General features: G+C 49.1%; 4 protein-coding genes across 4 annotated transcripts in view; 2 read left to right on the forward strand and 2 right to left on the reverse strand.

The window, feature by feature from the left end:
- Positions 1-27,006, forward strand: part of LOC126938621 (eukaryotic translation initiation factor 1) — a 1,120,764-nt gene that overhangs the window by 741,154 nt on the left and 352,604 nt on the right. The window lies entirely within an intron of this gene.
- Positions 1-27,006, forward strand: part of CNP (2',3'-cyclic nucleotide 3' phosphodiesterase) — a 736,460-nt gene that overhangs the window by 68,722 nt on the left and 640,732 nt on the right. The window lies entirely within an intron of this gene.
- LOC126938463 (keratin-associated protein 16-1) lies at positions 1,429-3,032 on the reverse strand. Its single transcript, XM_050762696.1, has one exon. The coding sequence runs from the start codon at positions 2,980-2,982 to the stop codon at positions 1,429-1,431; it is 1,554 nt and encodes a 517-aa protein (XP_050618653.1). The 5' UTR covers positions 2,983-3,032.
- LOC126938612 (keratin-associated protein 17-1) lies at positions 8,829-9,620 on the reverse strand. The gene has a single exon (XM_050762993.1). It carries the CDS (start codon positions 9,558-9,560, stop codon positions 9,246-9,248), a length of 315 nt encoding a protein of 104 aa, XP_050618950.1. The 5' UTR covers positions 9,561-9,620; the 3' UTR covers positions 8,829-9,245.

Genomic DNA, 27,006 nt, shown 5'->3' on the forward strand with positions numbered 1-27,006 from the left:
CCCAGCCCAAAATGTCAATAACACTGGAGTTGAGAAGCCCTGGTCGACCCTCACACTGTGCTCTTGATGACTCAACCTGCACCTTGAGGACAAGGAATAGGCCTCCATTCTGTGCAGTAAGTGTAAGGAGTGACTGCTTTGAAGAGACTCTGTCCTTGGAGATTGTAAGATATGGAATTTATCCTATGAGTGTCTTGGAGGAACTAGGAGAACATAAACAAAATTCTCACACAAGAAATCCAAGTTACCCAACCTTCTCTGCTGTAAGTATGATCTCTGATCTCCACTTATTTTTCTTCCACTGTGGACCCAAAAACAATTGGCTTCCTTTCCTCCCTGGCCTCTCTATATCCAGAACCATGTTCTTCCATTGAGTTCTCCACACCAAGGCCAGAGGAATGTTCCAAAACCCAGTGCTCTTCCTGTCACCTCCCTGCATGCAGCCCCTTGATGCCTTCATGTCAGCCCTGCAACAAACCCAAACACCTCTGTCTAGCATGCAAGGCCCAACATAGACAGATCACTGTCTACAATCTGACCTCGTGGCTCATTCCTCAAAGAACAACTCTGCCCACGCCTCACCTAATGAACAATTTGCTCTCAAGCCCCATTCACTTGTACATGTCTCCTTTGCCTAGAAAACTTTTCCTTTCCTGTTTGTAGCTGGTTGATTCATGCTCGTACTGAAAGACTCGATGCCAGTATCACATTCTCCAATAATTCTTTCCTTGTTCCCCCACCACGCTCTGCTGAGTTCATGGTGCTCTGTGCTTATCTCCGAGTACTTGGCACAAAGGAATGTCATAATTGTCTTGCTGCACACCAGAGAGTGAGCTTCTTGAGAGCAAAGACTGAGACTTCTGTTTATCCTTAGAGCTAAACACAATCCCTGGCACCTAGCTGCTATCTAATAATGCCTGAGGGATGGGTGGGTGGATGGATGGTTGAATGAAGCTGCTGTCGAAGAAAAAGCAAGTCACCGATGAGACTATGGCATTAATGGAAGAGCAAGGAGAACAGCAAGTCGCTTCAGCTTAACCACCTTTATTGGACAGTTACATGTTTTACTTGATTGGAGAAGTCCCTAAGGAACACAAGCATGCATAGCAAGGGAGCACATACGTGGTGACAGAAAAGACTACGTGCAGGAAAGAGACCTGAGATGATGTGGCAAAGCAGTTCTTCTCAGCTTAATTGCAGCAGAAGACAAGAACCTGGAATGTCTCCCTCTCACTGTCCAGAAGGGCTTCATTTCAGTGATCAGGATACTGACATTTCTGATGAGTTCTTTGAGGTGTAAGCAGATGGTGAGTAACAATGCAGAAAGAAAGAGCTCCTAGCTAAGTCAAAATGAGCTTTGGGGAGGACAGTGTAGTTTTGTCTCTAGCTGGTGGCTTGCTTTGCAAGAATTGGGGAGCTGAAGCCAGTTTAGCAGTTGGCAGGCTTGCTGGCAGCAGGCTGAGCTGCTGCAGCCTCACGGTTGGTTGGGCTGATGGGTTTGGCCTCAGTGGGCTGGCAGGGACCCTCTTCTGAGACATCCGCCTTGCAGGGGGTTGAGTCAACACAATCCACTTGGCTGGAAGTGGATTTTTTGCAATCCCGTTTGCAAGAGTCGGACTCAGTGCAAGACGGGCGGAAGCAGACTGGGCGGTAAGAGTAGGAAGTGACACAGGCTGGGCGGCGCAGGATGGAGTAGCATGGGCGGTAACAGGAGGGACGGTAGGAGATGGGTGTCACATATGGCTGCCTATAGGTGAAGAGTCCAGAGCAGATTGGGCGGCAGATCGGACGGGAGACCGGGCGGTAGGAAACCGTAGCACTGCAAGGCTGTTTGCTGGAACTGGGTATGTAGAAAGTCCTAGGACAAGTTGGTCGGCAGATGGCAGATGCAGAAGACCCTGGACGGCAGGAAAGAGGTCGGCAGGAGGTAGATGGGCAGGAAACTGGCTCAGGGCAGACAGAACGACAGCGCTTGACTACATAGCAAGTAGGTTGGCATGGACTGGGCACACAGACAGCTGGTGAGCAGGGGCTGGGCTCAGAGCAGATGGGTTGGCAGATACTGGAGACACAACAAGAAGGCTCTTGGCAAGTGCTGGGGACACAAGATGGCTCGCACGGGCTCTGAACACAGCAGACAGGGCGGAGGCAAACTGGCTCACAGACCAGAGCCACACAGGTGGCTGGCTGGCAGATGCTAGACTCTGAGCAAGATGGCTCACAAGGGCTGGGGTCACAGCAGACAGCCTGGCAGCCACTGGTCACAGAGCAGGTAGGTGTCGGGCACACCGGCTGACAGCAGGCAGGCTCACAGACCACAGGTTGGCAGGAATTAGGCAGGGTGCAGACAGCTGAACAGCAGCTGGGCTCACAGACAACTGGCTGGCAGCAGCTGGATTTGCAGAGGACAGGCTGACAGGAAGTGGGCACACAGAGGACTGGTTGGCAGGAAGTGGCCTCAGCACATACAGGTTGGCAGCAGCTGCTCACGGAGCAAGAAGGCTCACAAATAGCAGGCTCACAGCACACAGGTTGAACACAGCTGCTCACGGAGCAAGAAGGCTCACAAATGGTGGCCTCGAAGCACACAGGTTGGCAGCAGCTGCTCACGGAGCAAGAAGGCTCACAAATAGCAGGCTCACAGCACACAGGTTGAGCACAGCTGCTCACGGAGCAAGAAGGCTCACAGGTGGTGGCCTCACAGCACACGGGTTGGCAGCAGCTGCTCACGGAGCAAGAAGGCTCACAAATGGCAGGCTCACAGCACAGGGGTTGGGCACAGCTGTTCACAGGACAGGAGGGCTGACAGCACTGTGGTCCACAGCTGGATGATCCGCAGCTATCTTGACAAGTCACCAGCTGCCATGTCTGGCTCTGGCAGGAACTGGGCAGGCAGATGGGGCCTCCACAGCTCACCTCGGTGGAGCAGAGAGAGATGGCTGGCACGGAGCAGCATTTCCTAGAACAGCAACTACCAGACATGGTGGAGGTGGCCGTGCTTCCTTGTGCTGAGTGCTGAGAGGTCGCTGCCTGACTGTGACAGCTCCCTGACGCCCTCACTTTTATATCCCCTCACTGGCGTGTTCTGTTTGGGACTCCTGCATCTTTTCCTCATTGTTGTTTGGGCCAGTTTGCAGAGGAACATCTTATTATACCACCGTTTGTTGATCTGGAAGCTGTTTATCTACCCATAAAGAAGCTGTTTATTTATTGATGTGCTAAATTTGGAATCCTCAGAGCTACAGGTAGTCTTGGAAGAAGCACCCTCACCTCCAAACTGGATGATCTATGTTTCTGAGCATTGTGAACAGGGAAAGAAGAATGAAACTTATAATTTATCCACCTTCTAGTCTTCCATACAAGGCCCTGGGTTGGGTTCAGAGGATGCCACAGGAATAAGACCTATTCACCCATTCTCTTGAATCTTGTTGTCTAGTGGGCAGATAAGCATGCAGACAAACTCACTGCAATACAATGATAAGTTCAACAACAGACATACAGAGATTAATTGAGAGAAGAGGTGATGAATTCAGTTGGGAGAAGAACAACTGGACTGGATTTTAAATGACTGCACCTCACAGCAATGATCTTACTTAAAACCACCAGCAATCCCACGAGGCAGAGATTTTTCTCCACCATGAGAAATGAATAAATGGGCCAGGAACCATGGCTCATGCCTGTAATCCCAACACTTTGGGAGGCCGAGGCAGGCGGATCACCTGAGGTCAGGAGTTTGAGACCAGATTGGCCAACAAGGCGAAACCCCATCTCCACTAAAAATACAAAAATTAGCCAGGCATGGTGGTGCACAACTCTAATCCCAAATGCTTGGGAGGCTGAGGCAGGAGAATCACTTGAACCTGGAAGGTAGAGGTTGCAGTGAGCCAAGATCAAGCCACTGCACTCCTGCCTGGGTGACAGAGATAGACTCTGTCTCAAAAAAAAAAAAAAAAAAAAAAAAAAAAACGAAAGAAAGAAAGAAAAGAGAAAGAAAAAGAAATGAAGAAATGGGGGCAGAGGGTCAGAAAGTTTCAGTCACTTGCTGAAGATCACACACAGCCTGTCCCTGATCTAAGGCTGCTGTCCCTCCTTCTCACCAACCTGTCTAGACCTACCTTTCTCAGAAGACTTCGTCAAAGTCACATACCGTTGGCTCAGCCCACCGCCATCCTCCATGCTATCCCATAAGCATAGAACATTGGCTTGACCTGTCCCTGGAAAGCATGTGACCCAGCCTTTCTGCTCCTCCTCAAGCATTCATTAGACCTCCAGGGTCTTCCTTGCTTTTAACGATTTTGACATTTCCTTTAAAAAAAAAAAAAAAAAAGTCTCCAAGACCCAAAGGGTAAAGAGTGAAAACAGGAGACTTCTCAGGTGTGTCTCTCAAAGACTTTGTAAACAAGAGACTCGTCTTTGCTACTCTTGAGACAGATGAAGGGAGAAATGAATCGTAGGTTTCTGAACACCAGGACTTAACATCTTGCTCAGTGAAGGGCCTAGTTTTCCTCCACCATGCGTTTTCATCAACACAAAAGGCAGGCTCTTGCTTAGAAAAGCTGAGGCATTCTGCCATCCATTGTGCCATCCATTCATCCCTCCTTTCATTTATTAATTCATGCAATCATTGACTCAGTTTCTCTTTTATTTCTGCACTCAATTCAGCCAACACTGGGTTCTGTGTGATGGATACAAAAAGAGTGAGTTGCAATTCTGGCCACAAGGTGCCTAAGTTTAGAAGAGAGATAGACACATCTATAAGCAAGTATGGTACAGACTGCAAGTGTTGTGAAAGAGGGATGCAGGGGGTGGATGCAGCAGAGAGAGATAGCTGGCATGGAGAGGCATTTCCTAGAACAGCATCTGCCAGACATGGTAGAGGTGGCCATGCTTCCTGTGAGTGCTGAGAGGTCACTGCCTGACTGTGACAGCTCCCTGAGACCCTCCCTTTGGAGGCACCCAGGAGAAATATTGACATGGTTTTTGGAGGCTGGGCATGGTGGCTCACACCTGTAGTCCCAACACTTTGAGAGGCTGAGGTGAGTGGATCACTTCAGGTCAGGAGTTCGAGACAAGCCTGGCCAACATGGAGAAACCCCGTCCCTACTAAAAATACAAAAATTACCTGGGCATGCTGGCATGTGCCTGTAATTGCAGCTACACTTGGGAGGCTGAGGCAGGAGAATTGCTTGAACCCGGGAGGCAGAGGTTGCAGTGCACCAAGATGGCACCACTGCACTCCACCCTGGGCGACAGAGCAAGACTCTGTCCCAAAGAAAAAGAAAAAAAAAAAAAAGACATGGTTTTTGGGGAATTAGAGAAGCCTTTGCAAGTAAAATGAAGGCTCAAAGAGAGTGGACAGGGCTGGGCGCGGTGGCTCACGCCTGTAATCCCAGCACTTTGGGAGGCCGAGGCGGGTGGATCACGAGGTCAGGAGATCGAGACCACGGTGAAACCCCGTCTCTACTAAAAATACAAAAAATTAGCCAGGCGCGGTGGTGGGTGCTTGTAGTCCCAGCTACTCAGGAGGCTGAGGCAGGAGAATGGCGTGAACCCAGTAGGCAGAGCTTGCAGTGAGCCGAGATCACACCACTGCACTCCAGCCTGGGTGACACAGCGAGACTCTGTCTCAAAAAAATAACAATAAAAATAAAGAGAGTGGACAAAAAGGGGGTCATAATGGCAGGAAAATGATAAGATGTGGAAATCAAAGACATAGAGCACATTACTTTTGGCAAGCAGCAAATGATTCAACATAGCCAGGATGAAAAGCAGAGGGGATAGGAGGGAAAAGCAGAGGGGATAGGAGGGAAAAGCAGAGGGGATAGGAGGGAAAAGCAGTGGGGCTAGAGGGGTTACTAGGCACCCAATCATGAAAGGTCTTGTGGACCATGATTAAGAAGTTGTGTTTTTTTAATGATAATAAGGGTTTAAGCAGGGGAGTAACTTGATTGGGGTTGCCCTTTCAGAAAGATGTGTGCCCTCTCTCTGGAGGTGGAGAAGGGCGGGTGAGGGCAAGTCTGAAGGCAGGCAGACCATTAGGGGTCTGTGGCAGTTACTCAGAAGTTTCATGGCAACAACCTGAACTGGGCAGGTTCGGAGACCTGAGAGATGGGTCGTGGTGGCTGAAAATGGAAGATTAGGAACAGGGAGTGTCATTCTTTTAAATGTGGCTCTCAAGCAGTGGGCAAAGAGGACTTTTGGACAGGCCTGCGGAGGGAAAGGCAGAGCAGCCGCTGAGACCCTTCTCTTTTCCATTCACTTCTCTTCCTCAGCTAAACCAGCGGTGACTGGAAGTCCGCCCCACAAACAAATTTCTCATAAACTCTCTCAGCCCAGAAACCCATCCATTTTGCTGCAATGTCGTCTGTTCGAAGAATCCTTCCCTGCTAAATGAAAAGGAGGTCATTCAACGATGTAGCCCATTTCTACTTTATTCTTCTTTACAGCTCTTATCACCCCCTTGACCTCATATAAACACCATGAGGGCAAGGACCTTGTCTACACACAGATGTATACCCAGCACCCAGAGCAGCAGCTGATACATTGGAGGCACACAATTAGTATTTATTAAACGAATAAATGAGAACCTCTGTGGATAGCTAAGAAGGGCAAGCCTGTATCAGTAATTCAAAAATCACTACCTCCGCTCATGCATCCAGGAGGCATGACCATGAGCAATAGGATAATCAGCTGCTCTGAATCACAGCTACTCAATGCAGACTCTCTGGGCTCTGGACAGGTGCTTCCCATTGGCAGCTCCTGCTCTGGTTGTGGCTTTGTCTTGGGGGTTAAAGAACCAGTTCCTAGGAGGCCAATTCCAGCCAGAATGAAAATGGCTCAAATAGTAGAGTCTGAAACTGAGCCAGGGCAGAGTCAAATCTCAGGTTCTCTCCAAAAGAAGACACTAATAATACTGCTGGGTTCGTAAATGAAAGAAAAAAAATGAAAACACAATGACCTACCACTATATACCTGTTGGAACGGCTAGAAATAAAAAGGCTGATAATATTAAGTGTTAGCAAGGACATAGACACTGGAACTCTCAGACATTGCTGGCTGGAATACAAAATGCTGTGGCCACTTTGCAAAACAACTGGGCAGTTTCATATAAGGTTAAGCAATCACTTACCATTTAAACAGCCATCCAATTGCTACATATTTATCCAAAATAAAACATGTTCACCAAAAAAAAAAAAAAAAAAAAAAAATTCTACGAGAATACTCATAGCAGCTTTATTCATAATAGCCAGAAACGCAAAAGAATCCAAATGCCCATAAGTAGGTGAATATATTTTTAATGTAGTTTATCTATACAATGGGATACTATTCAGTAGAAAAAAATGAATTATTGATACCTGCAACAATGAATAGATACAAAACATGTTAGGCAAAACGAAAAAGAGTTCACACTGCATTATTTCTTTTATATGAAATTCTAGACATGGTGAAATCTATAGTAACAAAAGAACAGGTTGATGGTTGCCAGGGTCTGGGGATAGGGGAGGAACTGACTATAAGGGCAAACTGGGGAATTTTGGGAGTGATGGAAAGTTCCATAAAGATCTTGAGTGCAGTGGTGGTTACATAAGTATGTACAAATGTCAGATCACATCATACTGTTCAGTAAAAATGGGAACTTTTTATTATATGTAAATTATATTTCAATAAATTTGACCATAAAAAAAGAAACAAAAAAAATTTTTTAAAGAAAAAGGTAAAAGCAACATAATCCCAGTTTTTATCATAAATATGCTTAGAAAAGAGTCTGGAAAGCTTATCAGTAATAAACCGAGTGGTGAGCCTTCAGAATACTATTATTTTTTATATATTTTTGTATTTCTTCATTTTTCAAAGATCATTGCTATGCTTCTAATCAGAAAACAATTTTTCTTTGTCAAATGAAACATCACTTTGTAGGCATAAAAGTAAACGTTATTTTTCCAGGGCAAGAGCAAAATTAGTTGTATTCTACACACAGCTTAAGATCACTTTCAACAAGAGGTTGAACCAACTCTCTTTTGAGTTTTAAGCTCCCAGGTAGACCCACACACCTCGGCTGGGCCCTGCCTAGCAGAGGTGTACTCACTCCCTGCTCCCTAGGACTCAGGCAGAAGACACGTAGCTGGTTCCAGGTAAGACAACCTAGCACGGAAAAGTGAGACTGGGCCGAGCATGAGGCTGGAAGAAGAGACTGTGCTGCGCAGAACATCCTCAGAAACTGTGAATTCACAAGCTTTGCCATTAGAAATCCTTTCCATTCAGAACCAATCTTGTTTTACCAACGCCTCCTCTCCGACTTTGCCAGAAAGTTCTGATCAAGCCTGAAGCCCTCCTGCAGAGCCATCCTAGGAGAACTGTAGTGCAGAAGAAAGCCATGCCCTTCAATCACCATTACATGTGGCCAGCATCAGCATTTGCCCAGGAGGTTTTAAAAACGCAGGTCCCGGGGAACTCTAGGCCCTAGAGCTAATGGGTAAAATCTCCAGTGATAAAACCCAAGGATCTATATTTTTAAAAGCTTTTCAAGTGAATCGCATGCAGCACACGGAAGCTTCCGTCTAGATCTATGGTTCTCAAACTTCAGTGCATAAGAATTATCTAAGGTTCTTGTTAAAAATACAGATTCCCAGGCCACGGTTGGGTGGATTCCGATTCTGTATGTCTTAGGGAGGGCCTCAGAATCTCCAGTTTTAACAAGCTCCCAGGTAATTCCGATGCAGGTGATCCAAAAACCACATTTCAAAAACCCTAAGGCAGATGCCAGAGTGAATTTTTCTAACCCAGTCCTCAGCAGGGAGATCAAGGAAGAGGCAAGAGAACTAATCAGGTTATGCCAGCATGCTCAAATTTATTAAGAGGATCACAAAGAAGGTAGACTTGTTTTTGCATCTCAGAAGCAGCAGAAAGCCAGGGCGAAGGATCAGTCCCAAAGACACCTTGAAGAAGAGGATGTCTTATAGTACAAGACATCGAACTTCACGTGAATCGATAAGTATTGGGGATTCACCCTTGAGCTTGGGGTCACTTTGTTGTGACCCAGTTTTAATGTTGCATCAGAGTACGGCTCTTGTTCTCAGTGCCTTGAAATACCAGAGCAGGCGTTGGAGAACAAGCTCTCCTCTGCAAATCAGAGAAAGGCAAGACACTGTCTTGGGGGCATGGAAGGTTCTGTACACGAGGGGCTGTCCCCCTGGAGCAGATGGAGGCTTTCGGTGGGACTGCATCAGTGGCGGAGGGAGAGGTCTTCATTTTGTGTCGCATACAGGTGTGGGCTGGCAGCACACAGGCCCACAGCACCCGGAGCCGCAGCAACTGGACCCACAGCAACTGGATCCGCAGCAGCCACCCCCGCAGCCCCCGCAGCCTCCGCAGCCTCCGCAGCCACCCCCGCAGCCAGATCCACAGCAGGATGATCCGCAGCAGCCGCCCCCGCAGCCAGAGCCCCCGCAGCCACAGCAGGAGCCGCAGCAGCCACAGCAGGCCGGCTGACAGCAGCACTCTTCACAGCAGTTTTGCTCCTGGGTGCAGCAGGTGAAGCAGTCCCCCGGGCAGCACCCCATGGTCCCGGCCTGTCAGCTCGCAGGTCAGTAACGCAGCCGGAGTTCCCCACGACTGACCGTGGCCAGCCAGTTGGACGGCAGCTTTTATATCCCCTCACCCAGGCACGAGGGACGGGATGTTTTCTTTGTTATTATTTGTGCAAGTTGCCATAAGACCGGCTCATTAACTGGCTGTTTGTTTTCCGGTCCTGAGTACCTCAACTCATAAAACGCCCCACTCCTGCCAACTGCTGTTTGTCCAGAGGGTAAAAATACATCTTCGAAAAGACCTGTCATCATGGCCAAGCATCTGCCAGCTGTCATTAGCCTAGGTTGAAGATAGAAGGGAGAAGCCGCCACAGCCTCTGGCTCTGGAATGAGGCGCTCACCTCCCACATCTTCCCAGGTTGGTGATGGACCCCATCTTCCATGGATGCTAGTCCTGGAAAGGCAGACCCGCAACAGCCAATGCCCTGTTCCCCCTGACACCAGTGGAGGCTGCTGAGAAGGCCTGATCACGTGGCTTCTCCCAGATGGAAATGGCATCCTCATCCCGGTTCATGTGAGCCAGGCAGGTGTTTGTGTCTGTGTGTGGTATGGGGAGTGTGCCACACATTTAGGCTTGGCCCGTGAGCATCAATCATGAGTAATAACTGCCCTGTGAAATGGAGAGAGACTCATCGTAAAGCTGCAAGAAGCTGGTGAGGCACGGTCTGTCTTGGCTACGTGGTGAGCTGAATACTCACACTTCTCTCTAAATAGATGGGAAGAAACTGAAATCAGAACCTTCTACCCACCCCCACTCCAGCCCCAGGCCTTTCCTTGATGGGGAAAGGAAGAGATGCAGGAAGAGGAAGAAGAGGAGAAGGAGAGGAAGAAAGGAAAGGAGAAAAGAAGGAAGCAAGCAGGAAGGAGATCAGCACATATCCAAAACCCTACATTAAAATGGGAATGTTAGGCACTTTTTTTAAAGAGCTCCAACCTTATAGACCATCTGGCAGAAGGAGAAATTAGAGTACAAAATACCCAGTGTCATCCCAAGGAATAAAATGCCTTTGGAAGGAGTCTAAAATCTATAGATGGTTTAGGTCCATGTGTAAATTCTGAGATGGGTCAAAATTTCTGTCTCTTTCTTGGACTTTGGTACCTTGTCTCCTCTTGGAGTGCCCATGGCAGCCCTGGAGCTGGAATACACAACATCTAGTAGGGGTGGAGGACAGAAGATAGGGGTGGGGTGAGAATGGAAGGAGGGATGAGAGTAAGGATCTGGATCAAGGGATCCAGTCCTTCCCTTTTCATTTCCCTTTCTTTTTCAGATGGGCTAGAAGTAAGACAGCCTCTAAGAAGGGCTAGAAGGACTAAGGACAGGGTGGGGGTCCGGAGGCTGAATGATGAATGGGTTACTTGGATCTGAGATGATACTCAATACTTCACAGGATATGAAATTTTAGAGCTGGGAGGAACCCCTGAAACATCATCTGGTCCAGGGATTTATGTCAGAATTGCCTAAAAGGGGGCCTTTTGAAAAATACAGATTCCCAAACTGTATTCCAGTCCTTATGATAAATCAAAATGTGTGCTTATGAGAACTTGAGAAGCTATATATTTTAAACTTTCTCAGGTAACTCAGGTTACATTAGGAAACACTGATATAATCTAATCCCATTATGACCATCACCGCCAAGCACTTGTGTTTTACAGAAGATGATACCAAGGCCCAGAGACGACACATCCGTGGTAAATTGGACCCATGGCCCAGATGTTCGCCCTGCTGGTCCAGTGTTTCTTCCACCATACCACGTCCACAGATGGGCACCTCTGAGTGAGCATAATACAGCAATGTCTATGGCAGACACGTCCTTTTTTTTTTTTTTTTTTTTTTTTTTTTGAGACAGAGTCTCACTCTGTTGCCCAGGCTGGAGTACAGTAGCTTGATCTTGGCTCACTGCAACCTCCACCTCCTGGGCTCAAACAATTCTCCTGCCTTAGCCTCCCAAGTTTCTGGGATTACAGGCACGCACCGACAAGCCCGGCTAATTTTTGTATTTTTAGTAGAGACAGGGTTTCACCATGTTGGACAGGCTGGTCTGTATCTCCTGACCTCAGGTGATCTGCCCGCCTCAGCCTCCCGAAGTGCTGGGATTACAGGCATGAGCCACCACGCCCAGCCGACACATTCTTTTACTTACTTACTTATTTATTTATTTATTTATTTATTTTGAAAAGGAGTCTTGCTCTGTAGCCCAGGCTGGAGTTCAGTGGTGCGATCTTGGCTTACTGCAAGCTCCGCCTCCCAGATTCACGCCATTCTCCTGCCTCAGCTTCCCGAGTAGCTGGGACTACAGGCGCCCACCACCACGGCCGGCTAATTTTTTGTATTTTTAGTAGAGACGGGGCTTCACCGTGTTAGCCAGGATGGTCTCGATCTTGTGATCCACCCGCCCCGGCCTCCCAAAGTGCTGGGGTTATAGGTGTGAGCCACCATGCCCAGCCCATATTTATTTATTTTAATAAGAGGTCAAGCATTCCCAGGATAAAAGGTACAAAAGAGTAGAAAGTCTTCCTCATCTTCCAGTGGCTCACCATTCAGTTCTCCTGCCTCTCACCCGCTCCCTCACTGCTCCCGTAATTACTTAACCCCTCTGTACCTGAATTTCTTCATCTATAAAACAGAAATTAGGATAATAATGGTGACAGTTTCATAGAGCTGTTTTGATTAAAGGAGTAAATATAAATGTATACATATTGAACACTTGGTTGTTTGAACAACTTGAAAATATAAATTATCAAACTTTTATATTTAACAATTGATATACTCATGAGCATTTACTCAGATTAAGTACAACATTCAGTGTACAACTCAAATTATACACTGTGATTTCAATTGTGTAAATGTACATGTCATGATGAGGACTTGAAGTATTCACTGGTGTTATTTTTCTTCTGCAATTTCTTTCACTGTTGTCTTTCCATACAAATTGGGCAGCAGTGGGTACTTTTTATATTTGCTGCCCCCAGGGTAAGGTTATTACTGTGGAAATGCAGAGAGAATGACTTAGGTCAATGCTTAGCTTATGCAATTCAAAGTAGACTTTTGCAATGCAGGGGAGTGGGTGGTCAGATGACCAGGTCCATCTAGCCTCCTGGATGGGGTGATGAGAGAATGCAGAATTTGTGAACTAGAGATCAGAGAGAACTCCAATATCTTAGTTGATGCCATGAGAGGGATGATTGGGCCAAGAGTAAGAGAGGGCCATGTATACTTCAGTAGATGCCCACCATGAACCTGTTGCCAGCCTCTTGAAGGCTATGAAATTTCCATTGCATTCAAACATAACACTCCTCAAAGCTCAGATACCACCTCCACATGAAGGTTGGGAGGGAGAAAACCTGAATGATTTCTGTGTTTACACAGAACTTTTTTTTTTTTTTCCCCCATAAGCTGGAATGAGGGTTTGAAATAAGTTTAAGCAGTCCCAGAGAAAAATAAAGTTATATATTTTTAACATATCTTAGAACATGAATTTTGAAATTTGTAACTAATATATGTTATCATATATTTATATATGTATATATCTTTATGGATACTTATCTACATTAATATAAATATGTACATGCAGATCTTTGAAAAAACACTAAAAGGAAAACTAAAATATTACCAGTAATGTATTTATTGTGACATGATAAATGATTTTTATTTTCTTCTCTTTTTTGTATTTTTTAGAAATTTGCAGTGTGTAGGTATGAAATTTATAATGTAAACATTTTATTAGTAGTAGTATTTGAACACAGTGTCAAAGGCAAATGAAAACCTGGGAACAACACATGTAACTCATAGATAAAGCTTGCTTTCACTTTCTACTTAACAAAGGATTTCCATCAATCAAAGAGAAAGACCAGCAACCCAATAGAAAAATTGACAATGGAGATGAAAAGATAATTCATGGAAGAGGGAATATAAATAGCATTTGAGCATATGAAATATTGCTTAGTTGCATTCACAATAACAGAAAAGCAGATTAAAACTATTCCAAAATCGTATCTGTTATGAGATTTGCAAGGTCATATCTTTTGATAACACATTGTGTAATAAGGAATGAAGAGACAGATAGTAACACACATTGCTGATGGGAGTTTAAATTGGTACAACCTTTATGGCAATATCCATCAAAATTACCAATGCAAAAACTAATTGATCCAATAATTTATATTCTAAGAGTTTATAACAGGGATATATCAAGATATATATAAAATGATGTAAGTATACAGTATCTATTGCAACATGGCTACAGATTCAACACTATCAAACTACCAACATCATTTTTAACAGAATTTGAAAAAACTATTCTAAATTTCATATGGAACCAGAAAAGATCCCAAATAGCCAATGCAATCCTAAGCAGAAAGAACAAAGTGGAAGGCATCACATTACCCAATTTCAAACTATACTATAATGCTACAGTAACCAAAACAGCATGGTACTGGTACAAAAACAGACATATATAATGGAACAGAATAGAGAACCCAGAAATAAAGCTGCTCACCTACAGCCATCTGATCTTTGACAAAGTTAACAAAAATAAGCAATGGGGAAAGGACTGCCTATTCAATAAATGGTGCTGGGATAACTGGCTAGCCATATGCAGAAGGATTAAACAACCTCTATATTTCACCATATAGAAAAATTAACTCAAGATGGATTAAAGATTTAAATGTAAGGCCTCAAACTATAAGAATCCTAGAAGAAAAACTAGGAAACATCATTCTGCACTAGTCTTGGGAAAAAATTTATTACTAAGTTCTCAAAAACAAATGCAACAAAAACAAAAATTGACAAGTGGGATCTAATTAAATGAAAGAGCTTCAGCACAACCAAAGAAACTATCAACAGAGTAAACAGATAACCTATAGAATGGAAGAAAATATCCACAAATATGAATCCAACAAAGATCTAATATCCAGAATCTATGAAAAACGTAAACAATTCAACAAGGAAAAAACAAATGACCCTGTTAAAAAGTGGGCAAAAGTCATGAACAGACACTTCTCAAAAGAGGACATGCAAGTGGCCAACAAACATGTGAAAAAATGCTCCACATCATTAATCATCAGAGAAATGCAAATCAAAACCACAATAAGATACCATCTCACACCAGTCAGAATGGCAGTTATTAAAAAATCAAAAAACAACAGTAGTTGGTGAGGGTGTAGAAAAAAGGGACCATTTATTCACTGTTGGTGGGAATGCAAATTAGTTCAGCTACTGTGGAATGCAGTTTAGAAATTCCTCAAAGAACTTAAAATAGAACTACCATTCAACCCAGCAATCCCATTACTGGGTGTATTAGTCTGTTCTTGCACTGCTATAAAGAAATGCCTGAGACTGGGTAATTGTGAAAGAAAAGAGGATTAATTGGCTCACAGTTTCATAAGCTATACAGGAAGCATGATGCAGGCATCTTCTCAGATTCTGGGGAGGCCTCAGAAAACTTACAATCATGGCAGCAGGCAAAGGGTAGCTGGCACTTCACACGGCCAGAGCAGGAGGAAGAGAGAGAGTGGGGAGATGCTACACACTTTTAAATGACCAGATCTCACAAGAACTCACTCACTATCACAACTAAGGGGGCTGGTGCTAAACCATTCATGATAAATCCCCCCTGTGATCCAATAACCTCCCACCAGGACCAACCTCCAACATTGGGAATTACAACTGAACGTGAGATTTGGGCAGGAACACAGATCCAAATCATATCACTGGGTATACATCCAAAAGAAAATAAATTGTTCCACTAAAAAAACACACATCCACTTACATGTTCATTGCAGCACTATTCACAACAGCAAAGACATGGAATCAGCCTAAATGCCCATCAGCAGTGGACTGTATAAAGAAAATGTGGCACACATATACCATGGAATACTACCTGGCCATGAAAAAAATAATGTCGTTTGCAGCAACATGGATGCAGCTGGAGGCCATTATCCTAAGTGAATTAATACAAGAACAGAAAACTAAATACCATGTGTTCTCACTTATAAATGGGAGCTAAACAGTGGATGCACATGGATGTAAATATGGTAACAATAGACACAGGGAACTATCAGAGGGGAAAGGGAAGGAGGGGGGCAAGGGTAGAAAAACTAACTATTGGTTACTATGCTCACTACCTGGATAATGAGATCAATTGTGCCATACACCTCAGCATATATACCCAGGTAACAAACCTGCACATATACCCCCTGAATCCAAAAGAAAAGTTGAAATTATTTTTTTAATTACTCTCCAGAAAAATTGTCCTCATTTGTATTCACTCCACAGTGCTTTCACCAATATAAGTTATTATTTTTAAAATACCTAAAATATCTTTGTCAATTGGGTAGGCCAATTACGAAGTCTCATTATAGTATTTGTTTGTACTTAGTACCTGTCATTGCATATTTTTATAGGCCACTGTTATTTCCTTTTTGGAAATTATCTGCTCATTCTAATTAGTCACCCATTTTTCCTACCTTACTTATATGAACTTATTTTCTGCCAAGTATATTAACTTCTCATTGTGTCACTCACACATGTTGCAAAATTTGTCCCAAGGTGTATCACTTTATTTTAGTTGTGTCTATATTTTTATGCACAGAAATTTCTTTCTATGTAGGCAAATCTTTTTTCCTACTGTTTTATGTTTCAAAAGTTCTCCTCTATCCCCAAATCAGACAACTATTCACTTTATTTTCATCTATTTTATGGTTGTATTTTTTACACTTAATGCTGCTATCCATCAGGAATTTACTTTGGTGTGTGGCAGGTACTGCTTTACAAAAAAATCCTAGTTTTCCTAATTGGGGAACTTGACTGCCTATTAAATGAAGTTTGCTGACAAGATCCTGCCTCTACAAAAAATTAAAAAATAACAAACTAGAGGGTGTGGTGGTGTATGCCTGTAGTCCCAGCTACTCAGAAGGCTGAGGTAGGAGGATGGCTTGAGCCTAAGAGCTCAAGGCTGCAGTGACTGAGCTCAAGGAGCCGTGATCAAGCCACTGCACTCCAGCCTGGGCAATGGAGCGAGACCCTGTCTCTAATAAATTTAAAAAAAAAAAAAAAAAAATAGTTTCTGTACAAGAAAGAACAGAATGCAGAGATCAAAAACCCAATCATGCCATCTGTTCTGGTGGCCTCTAGTGTTCCTCTCGTGATATTACACAAGCAGCTTCTAGTGTTTCCTTTAGAAGCACTCACAAGACAGGCTCGGACACTAGATTCACCAGAAGCAACTCAACAAAAATTTGGTTTGATGAGAGAAGCTTATTATATTTACATGGAACTAATTTAAACCATGCATGCAATTAACCATCTTTTGGCAAAGGGGGCACCTTAACCAGTCCCTTCCACATGCCAGGCCCTGCTGTGAGCACTTTATAGGTGTTTTCTTGGTTAATGCTCAAGATAGCTCAACACAAGTATTATTATCCTTATTTTGTACATGAAGAAACTGGAGCTCACGGTGGTCAATTACTTTACCCAGACGATGCAGAGCTTGGATTTGAACACAGATCTGTCTGTTTCTGAAGCCCATCTTCCTTCCTCTATGTCTGGCTTTCTGAGAGAACCACAGAACATTGCAAAGGCCCTGAGGCAGGAGCATGATTGGCATGCTTGAGGCCCAGAGGGGAAGTCTGCATCTGGCCAGGTGTGAGCAGGGGAGAGCAGACAGCTCAGGGGAAGAAGGCGGCCCAGGTTCAACGAACTGAGGCCGTTGCAAGGCTCTAGCTGTCACTCAGAGGAGATGGAGAGCCAGCAGAGGGTCCTGGGTAGGAGAAGGCTCAGCTGTGGCTCAGGTGTTAACCACCCACTGCTCTCTGTCCTCTTGCCTTCCATCCTCAACTTTTTGTGCCTCCACTCCTATGTGTATCCCAGGACCATGCTGGGTGGGGAGGGTTGAAGTTAGGGAGCACCCGTAGATGCTCTGATGCTGGCCCTGGGCCCCAGGGGTGAGGGTGATGAGGAACTGGGTGCACACATGAGTGGGGCCGCCAGACTTGGCCAGAGAAGCAACACATGCACCCTTTACCTTGGACTCCTCACCCTGGCTCCCTCTGGGTTGCAGGGATGCCGAGCTGGGCTGCCAGCGGACATGGGGCCTGAGCATGCTGATATCTACAAAGGCACTGATCGCCTTGGGATTCTGCAGTGAGTCCTCACCCCCTAAAGCACCAATCTCAGCTCAGGGATGGGTTTTGCCTTTAGAAAGGCCTTTCTGAGGCAGGATGTGTTTCCCTGGCTCCTGCCAACCTCCTATTCAGGGCCAGAACTCCTCCCTGGCTCCCCTGCAGGTCCAGCCCATGGTCATTGTAGGCCAGAGGTGTGTGGCCCATCTAGGGAGCGTGGCTCATCTAGGGAGTGGGTGGGAATGGAGAGAGGGCTAGGTCAGGCCCCTGGGCTCTCAGCAGTTCTGTCTCCAAGTTAGCACAAGAGAAGGGGGCAGCCTGAGGGTCTGGCCCTGTCCACTTTCTAACATCCAGGAGTTGTGGCCACAGGGTGAGGGGATGACTGGCCCAGCCTGGGTGCAGTTGTCCTGCAGGTCTCTGAGGGCCCACTTACCCTTCTTCTTTCCCATTCCCCATGGGGAAAGGCATGGGGAGAGTGACGGCTGTGGCCCTGGGGGAATGGGGGAAAAGATGGGGAGGGCCATGTTCTGGGCATCTCATGGTGAGGCCAGGGAGGCAGCAGAGCTTGTGGCTAAAGACCCTGAGTATGGTGCTGGGAAGGGATCTGGGGCCAGGTAGGGCCCAGCCTGGAGCTGATCCCTCGGGGATCATAGGATGGAGAAACAGAGGATCCCAGGGGAGATGGGGTGGGAGTGAGCTTATGCGCTGTGCCACTTCTGAAGTGCACCCCAAAGTAGCCAATGGTCTGGTGAGGATAACAGGTGGGGTAGGGTCAAACACACCAACTCACCTGGGACTCCTCAGCAGAGGGAGCCGGCCAGTCCCCAGGGCTCTGCATGGCTTTCCAGAGACTCTGCTTCCAGTTGGCTTGGACAGCACAGTGGGCAGAAAGTGATGGGGGAGACGTCTTGGGGCAGGCAGGACAGTGGAGGAGGACAGCCAGACGCCCCAATCCCAGCTGCTGCAGTGTCTGGGAGGAGGTTGAGGGCTGACAGCCAAGGGCTCCAAAGAGCCAGGTGAGGCTGGAGGTGGGGCTGGGAAGCCATCCTGGCCATCTGTGGGCCTTGGTCACCCACGTCACCCTTGGCATCTCCCCAGCAGCGGTCAGCAGCCCAGTGAGAAAGCAGACAAGGCAGCATGTGAACAGATCTGGGGAGTCTCACTCGGGCATTCTGACAGGACCAGCGTCAAAGAAGGGCCAGGGTGGCTGGAGAAACATTCACAGTCTCTGGGTTGGACAGGATGGCAGAAATCGGGGAACAAGCAGAGTGGGTGACTGGGGTGCAGGGAGAGGCAGGTGGACGCCAGGAGGTCAGACCCTGGGAGGACTTGGGAACGTCGGGTGGGATGGGCCCTGGGTGCACCCTGGGAACACCAGACAGGTCTCAGGGCAGGCTCCCTAAACCCCAGTAGGGTGATGTGGTCGCTCCCTGAGGGACTCCTGTCAGAGCCTGGCCACCCACCCTGGGCAGCACCCATCCTGTCTTGGGCTGACTTTTCTCAACCACCCTGGCCAGTTGATCTCCACTTTCAGCGAAAGCACCTTCCTGTGTCGCCAGCTTGTCTGGAGCCTTTAGAGTGTCTCTGCTGAGGGTCCCACAGAAGCCCAGGTCTGAACGGGTACCCCCAGGGCTAAACGGGTACCCCCAGGCCCTGAGTGAGACACCTTTTATCCCCATCAACAGAGGGCATCTCGTCCCTCCACGGCCGCCCTCTGTGTCTTGGAGCCACATCCTCTGGCTCTGATTCTGTGCACCTGACTGTCCCCTCCCTAAGAGTCCTCCTGCCCTCCTGCTGGCCAGGCTCCAGCTGCCCTTGGTGCCCACAGATGGGTCGATGAAGCCCAGATGTCAGCATCTCCCCTTCGCATGTCACCTGGACCGACCCTACTTCCAGGAGATGACCACAAAACCCAGCACCCACCCAGTTCCCCCCGTCCTCTGTCATGGCCTCAAAGTCAGCCTTGCCCTCCCAGCACCCTGGCCCAGGAGACCTCCAGGAGCACCTCCAGCCAGGCTCCAGGGGATGTTCCCACCCTTCCTCCCCAGGGCCAAGGACGCATGGTGGGGTCCCCAGATGGGAGGGTGGGAGGCCCGGTGTTCATGGGCCTCTGCAGCTACTCAGCCATTCCAGCTGACAGCTCCACATCTTGGGAACAGGCTCTGATTTCTTGATGGGCTAGGGGCTTCTCAGGATTCCACAGCCCAAATGGTACAAGGGTCCAGGGACTCCAAGACCACCAGGAGCATGTGGTACCCGCGTCACACCCCAAGACCATGAGGGTTTATGGTCCCCTCCACTCTTCCCTAGAGGCCCTGCGTCCCGTGGGGCCAGAGGAGTCAGGGGTGCTGGAGCCCCTCGTGGGGCTGGTGAGAGGCTGAGTCCCAGCCAGGGCCTGACCTGGGACGTGGGGTTCTCCATGGGCTGGCAGTTGAGTTTCCTTTCCTGCCCTGGAGGAGACAGAGGCACAGGGACTGGAGCCCAGCTCCCGCAGAGCAGGGCTAAGGGCGTTGTGTCCACCGGGAGTGCAGGAAGGGGGAAGGTGCTGTGGGGAGCCCTGGACACCGCCTAGTGTTCTGCACTTGGGGAAGGGTCTTCAGAAGGCCCTAGAAAAGGGAGGTTTTTAGGGCAACCCAGGGGGCCCTGAGCACCTCTGTTCCTCCCGTTGGGACACGGAAGGGCTCTGCACTCAAGGTTCCTCACTAGCTTGGCTTCTCCAGAGGGTGATTGATGGGGTAAGGAGGCACAGGGAGACCTGGCTCAGGGACCCTCCTTGCCCTGCAGTGTCCTGCTCCCCCAGCCCAGGGGTCTGGCTCACCCCCAGCCCACAGAAGGCGCAGGAGGGTCCCTGTAGGACACACAAGCAAAGCCCTCTGCCCAGGAGGGGTCATCCCCCAGCAGAGGCCAGGGCTCAGGCCCAGCCTCGTGGACAGACTGGCCCAGGACCTGACTTGGGAGGGCTCCGGGAAGCTAGACCCAGCCTCCTGGAGGGATCAGATGACCCTCATGGGGAGGGTCACTGACTCTGGGGGACTGAAGCCCCAGTGGGACCAGATCCAGTCTCCAGCCTTCAGCCTGGAAGCGCCAGGGCCTCCCATGCCTGTTGTCCCCACAGATCTCTCTCGGGCTCACCCTAAGCCTGTGGGGCATGTATTTGGTAGAGGGGAACAGGTGTTGATGCCGATGACATGCACTGACTTGAAGGTTCAGAGGAGTAAGTCCACGTGTGCCCAGTGGGGCCTGGGAAGCTCTGGGATCAGACTCCGACTGGCCCAAGGGCAGCTTACTCACACTGTCCCCATGTTCCTCTGCTCCAGCCCAGAAGGAGGTCTGGCCTGGTGGGCAGGTCAGGGCACAGTGACACCGAGCCCATCCCACACGTGACCCAGATGAAAGTCGGAAGTGTGGCAAGCAGTTCCCCACCCAGGCCTCCCCCAAACCACAGCCTCCTGTGCACATCTGGACCCCTGGGGTGGCCACAAAAGGGTCCAGCACCACCCAGTGGGAGATGACAGAGGTGGCAATGGGGTATGGGCTCTGACCCCTCCCAGGGAACTTTCCCGGCCTGATTCCCACCCTGTCCCTAGAGCACCTCATGAAGTGTTCCAGGTCTGGCCTGGGGGCACGTTTTCAGGACCAGTTCCCCCAAACCTGGGCCCTGGATGGTGACGCAGTTCTTATGCACCTTTGGGCCTCTGTGAGGAAACTACCAGAAAGCATGGGGACCTGCCACCCCAGGGTAGGCTCCAGTACCCAGTCCTCTCACCGAGTCACCTTCTGGGGCAGTCAATAGTGGGGGAGTGCCCAGGACCCCAAACCTGGGCCTTCCTCTTACATCTTTTCTTCCTCCTCTTCCTCCTGGACTCTAAGTAAGTGCAGGAGGCCCACCGGTCCTCAGGGCAGGCGCTCGGTGCATGTGTACTGGTACTCAGTGCTGTGCACGCAGGAGGGGGATGTGGGCAAGACCCTCCAACAAGCCCCCTCCCACTTTTCACATTGTCCCGCCCTGCCCCTCAAATGGCCCTCAAGGGCACTGGAGGAGCCAGACCTATTTGGGGGAGCCCCCGCCCCTCCCTGCAAGCAGTGACAGCCTCAGAGAGCAGCAGAGGCCCCTCACTCCTGCACACCCTTCCAAGGGTGCCAGGAAAACAAGCCTTGAGCCAGGGAGACAAGGGAATTGGTGTCCTTGACCTCCAGAGCATTCAGGGAGAGGGCATGGGTGGGACCCCTGGCCCAGAGCCAGTGCCAAGAGTTTAGCCAGATGTGGGAACAGTCAGTCCTGGCAGGGACTGGGCAGCTCAGGAGGGCAGAAAGGGCCCCGTGTCCAGGTCCTCTCACCCACTGTGGAGACAGGTCCCCATGTGAGGTGGCAAGGGGGCTGAGTGACAGCCCAGGCCCCTCCCACCTGAGTTCTGACTAGGGACTGTATCCCAGGTCCAACAGCCCTGGGATGAGGGTGGTAAGGCAGGAAGCCCCCAGCCAGCCTGAACCCTGGGAGGTAGTCCCAGGAGCCACCTGCCATGCCCCGACAGCTTCCCCACCCCAGGCGGCACACACTCCCTCCCTCTGGGATCAGCAGCCTACAGGCGTGTCCTGTCAGGCCACGGGGGCCACACAGAGACCTCGAGGACTCTAGAGACCCAGAAAGGTGGGGCCTGATCAGAAAGAACTGCATGGGCTCACTGGAGATGCTGACCACGCCTGTTTTCCTTTCAGCCAAACCTAAGCAAGGGTCCTCGGCACCCAGGCCTGAGCCAGCTTCACCGTGTGGCAGGAAGACCCTCTGCAAGTGGGGTGGGCAGGCCCCTCCAGGCCCACTAGCGCGGTTCCAGCAGCACATCTGGTCAGCTTCCCCGCCATGAGTGCCTCCTCCTTTCACACCCTGTCCTGTCCTGGTGGGGCTATCCCAGGGTGTGCCCAGCCTGGCCCCAGCTCAGGGAGGACCTCGGGTTTCCTGGAGGTACCTGCAGTGGAACTCCCTGCCTCAGCTCCTGACAGACTCGGATGTGGGGAGCCCTTGGTTCCCCTATTATGATTTCCAACAGGGCTGCTGGGCCCATGTCCCCTCCGAATGTGTCCTGGACAGCCCAGGACCATGGGACAGGCCTAACCCAGGAAGCCCACGGGGACCCCAACACCGGACCCTGCCCAGGCCCTTCAGGACTAAGAGGGAGGTCAGGAGATACCCCCACTGCAACATGGACACCTGTATCTGGAAGGAGCCAGGGTGGCACCTGCCAGCTTCCCCGCAGCCCGACACCTTGGAAGATCCCATTCAATGGGAAAGCTGGTCCCATCAAGGCCACGAGAGAGAAAGAGGTGAGCATGGCATCCCTGCAGCCCCGGACAGCCAGCAGCATAGACCTGGGGCACAATTCCCAGGCCAAGAGGGGTCCGGCCTAGACCCCAGCCCTGGGAAGAGAGGGGTAGCAGGGCTGTGGTGGGCTCCCAGTTGCAGTCAGCATGACCATGCAGGCGACCCTGGCACTGCAGAGCTCTGCACTGTCACAATTCACCTCACAGAACCGGGAAGGGATCCCGAAGCCTTGCATCACCAAATGGATGGCACCAGGAGGACCAGGTGGCCACCTACTGGCAGGCTGACCACACTGCAGAAGGGGCTGAGATTGGCTTTCACTGCACTGAGCCGCCATGTGGACATGGACCTGTGGGCCCTGCAGTGCACACAGCACTGCTTCCGACCAGGGTATCCCATTCACAGCTAAGGACAAGCAGCAGTGTGCTCCCACCTCAGGGACTTGGCTCTGCCATCTCTACTTGGAATGTTCTCAGTTCCCTCCAGGCTTCTAGAAGCATCTGGGCCAGGGCTCATGGCTGGATAAGCACCTGAGGCCCACATCCCAAACAAGCTTCCCATCCTCGTTTTCCTTTTTGGTTAAACTTTTGAACATTTATGAAGAAAGTGCACAGCTCTGAAGACATTAACAGATGGAACACATCAGCCCCCAGATCACAAAGCCAGCCCAGCCTGTCCCAGAGCCCCCAGCCCTGCACCCAGCCTTCTGACTTCTGACGACACCATGAGCCTACCTTTTGAACTTTACACTCATGGAAGGATAACCACCTTCATCCTTTAAAATAAATGTTTACTTTTGAAATGATTTTAGATATACAGAAAAACTGAAAAGGCACTACAGTGAACTCCGACAACTTCCATCCAGCTGCACCTAATAATGACATTTTGCATTACCATGGCACATTTGTCCAAATTAAGAAATTTAGGCCAGGTGTGGTGGCTCACACCTGTAATCCCAGCAATTTGAGAGGCCGAGGCAGGAGGTTCAGGTTCATTTGAGACCAGGAGTTTGAGACCAGCCTGGGCAACATAGGTAGATCCTATCTCTGGATAAAAGTTTAAAAAAAAAAAGTAGCCAGGCAAGGTAGCGTGTGCCTATAGTCCCACCAAGTCAGGAGGCTGAGGCAGGAGGATCGCTTGAGCCCAAAAGATCCAGGAAGCAGTGAGCTATGATCGCACCACTGCATTCCAGCCTGGGTGACAGAGTGAGACTTCATCTCTTAAAAAAAATTAAGGAATTTAACATGGGTGCAATCCTGTTAACTGAATAATAATGTTAACTATTATTTAAGGTTATTAATGCCGTCATTATATTAATATGGTGAAATTCATTCAGATTTCACCTGTTTTTGCTTAACTTCTAGTACCTGTCCCAGGATCCCACCTCGGACTCACCTTCTGCCTTTAGGTCATTCCTCCTTAGCTTCCTCCAGAGGCTACAACCAAACACACACCTTGGCTGAATGGTACAGCTCATTGCTCCTGGGCTCCAAACCTCTGCAGCATGTTACCGTACAGAGTACCACAGGCAATGGTAACACAATGGTGGCTATTTGTGTATCTAAACACAGAAAAGGATCATAAAAATACAGTATAAATGATTTTTTTAATGGTACATCTGGCCAGGTGTGGTGGTTCATGCCTATAATCCCAGCACTTTGGGAGACCGTGCTGGGAGGATCACCTGAGCCTAGAAGTTCTACACTAGTCTGGGCAGCATAAAAAGACCCCATCTCTTTTTAGATATCATATTTTAGAGATGGTACACCTGTATATGGCAGCTCCAAGGTTATAGGGCATATAACCTTATGGGACCACCATTCTATATGCATTCTGGCAGGGACTGAAATGTCACTGTCTGACACATGATTGCATAGGTAAGTAATCTAGAGATGATTTAAAGCATATGGGAAGATGTACTTAGGTTATATGCAAATACTGTACCATTTTATATCAGGACTGGAGCATCCGTGGATTTTGGTATTTGTGGGAAGTGGTGAAACTGACTCCCCACATAGGCCGAGGGACAACTGTAAACATTTCAGACCCCACAGAAGGCTCAGTTGCCTGCCCCCTCACTCCCAGGTAAGCTTTCTAAAGTGTTGGTTTCACTTTACGAGCACTTTACCTGCTCATCCATGAGCCAGAGGGCTCCATCAACAGCTTGGGCTGTCTCAGAAAGACCTGGGTTCAATCCCATTCAGCCACTTAGTAGCTGTGTCACTTTGGGTAAATCATGTAACTTCTCTGAACCTCAGCGTCCTCATCTGTAAATTGGGCCAATAGTGGCCCTTACCTCGCAGGTCCCCTGTGAGGACTAAGTGAGATGAAAGCTGACACCCCAACTGACACCACTTCTCCCTTCCTCAGACTCAACAGGAAGAGGCCTTCACTACCCAATGCGAAGGTTATGGGGAGGATGCGAGGCTGCAGGGATCCCCTGTCCCAGGAGCATAAACCCTGGATTTTTGCTTCCTGAAATAACCACCTCTAGGATCAGGGTGGCTCTCAACTCCCCAAAGCCTGTGCGCCCACCCTACGAAGGTGGCATCTTCAGCAGTGGGGAAGGGGCTACACTGTGCCACCTTCACCCTGGCCACTGTCTGCCCTCATGACTCAGAGCCCAGCTAGGTCCCTAAGCAGAGCAGTGCAGGAACCTGCCTTGGCCCTGGGCTCCAGACATCCCGGCCACCCCCACCTGCCCCCACCCTGCCACCTCCATCCCTCAGCCCCTGCTTGCCTCCTTCACAGCTCAGGACATCTGAGCTCCTTACATGTCACCATCGTCTGTCTCCTCAAGGAGAGTGCAGCACAAGGGCAGGGAACTTGGTCAGCCTGTGAATGTGTCTCTGGTGTCAGGGAGAGATTAGAAACTCCATAGGTACTCGCCCAGTGTCTGCATGCATTCCAAAGCAGAAGACAGCTTTGGAAATGAGAAGAGACCCTCCTGAGGTAAGAGTCCTTAGTTGGCATTTCCCAAGTATTCTCGGTAGGCCAGGCACTGAGCTGGACCCATAGACATGTGAGCTCTGGAACCCGTAGGGTGCTGTCACTCATGCACAGGTGGGTTTGCCTGGCCCTGGTGCAGTCACATAGCTTCCTGCTAGCTGAGCTGAAATTGGAACCCATTCAGTTTGGCTCTCGCACTGGCTCCCCAGCTCTCTCAATGGCTCCCCAGCTGCTTTGAGTGAGAGCTAAAGCCTTGCAATGGCCTCAGGTCATTGAACCTGGGCCTTCTCTCCCTGAGCTGTCTCCTGATCTCCCCTAGCTCTCACCAGGCCAGATGCAGGCTTCCCCTCTGGGCCTCAGGCATGCCGGTCATGCTCCTGCCTCAGGGCCTTTGCACAGAGAATGCTCTCTGCCTAGAAAATTGCTTGGCTCACCCATCACCTCCTACAAACCTTGCTCAAACCTTGCTTTGTCAATGAGGACAAGCCTGGCCATGCATCTAGAAGGCGTCCAGCACAGGGTATGTGCTCAATACACAGATGAAGAAGGAAGGGATGGACAAGAGGGCGGTGGAGGAAGGGCAGAATGCTGATGGTCATTTTTATTCCAGTGTAACAGGTAGCAATGAATACCTAAGGGCAACGCAGACGGGGGCAAAACCAAAGATCACAAAAGGCCAACATGAGCAGGGTGGGAGAGTGCAGCTCTACTCATCTGCCCTGGTGCAGATTTGGAGACTCCAGATGTGTCACCTCTGGGCAGCCCCTTCTCAGCCCCCTCCCCACTGAGCTCTTCCTCTACTTCCAAACCTGGCCCATCCTCCAGGGATCCAGGACAATACAGGAGACAGCCGTGCATCTCCCAGGACACTAGGAAAGGCTGTGGGTAGGGAGGATGCTCAGTGGGCCTTGAAACTCATCTCAGTTTTGCTCCAAATGTGCAGCCCTGCCACTCCTGTGAACAGGAAGAGCACTGGAATGAGAACCCAGATGCTGGGCCCTATTCCTCTTGACATCTGAACATCTTCCCCATCCC

The sequence above is a fragment of the Macaca thibetana genome, chromosome 16 (genome assembly GCF_024542745.1).
Source record: "Macaca thibetana thibetana isolate TM-01 chromosome 16, ASM2454274v1, whole genome shotgun sequence".
NCBI lineage: Eukaryota > Metazoa > Chordata > Mammalia > Primates > Cercopithecidae > Macaca > Macaca thibetana.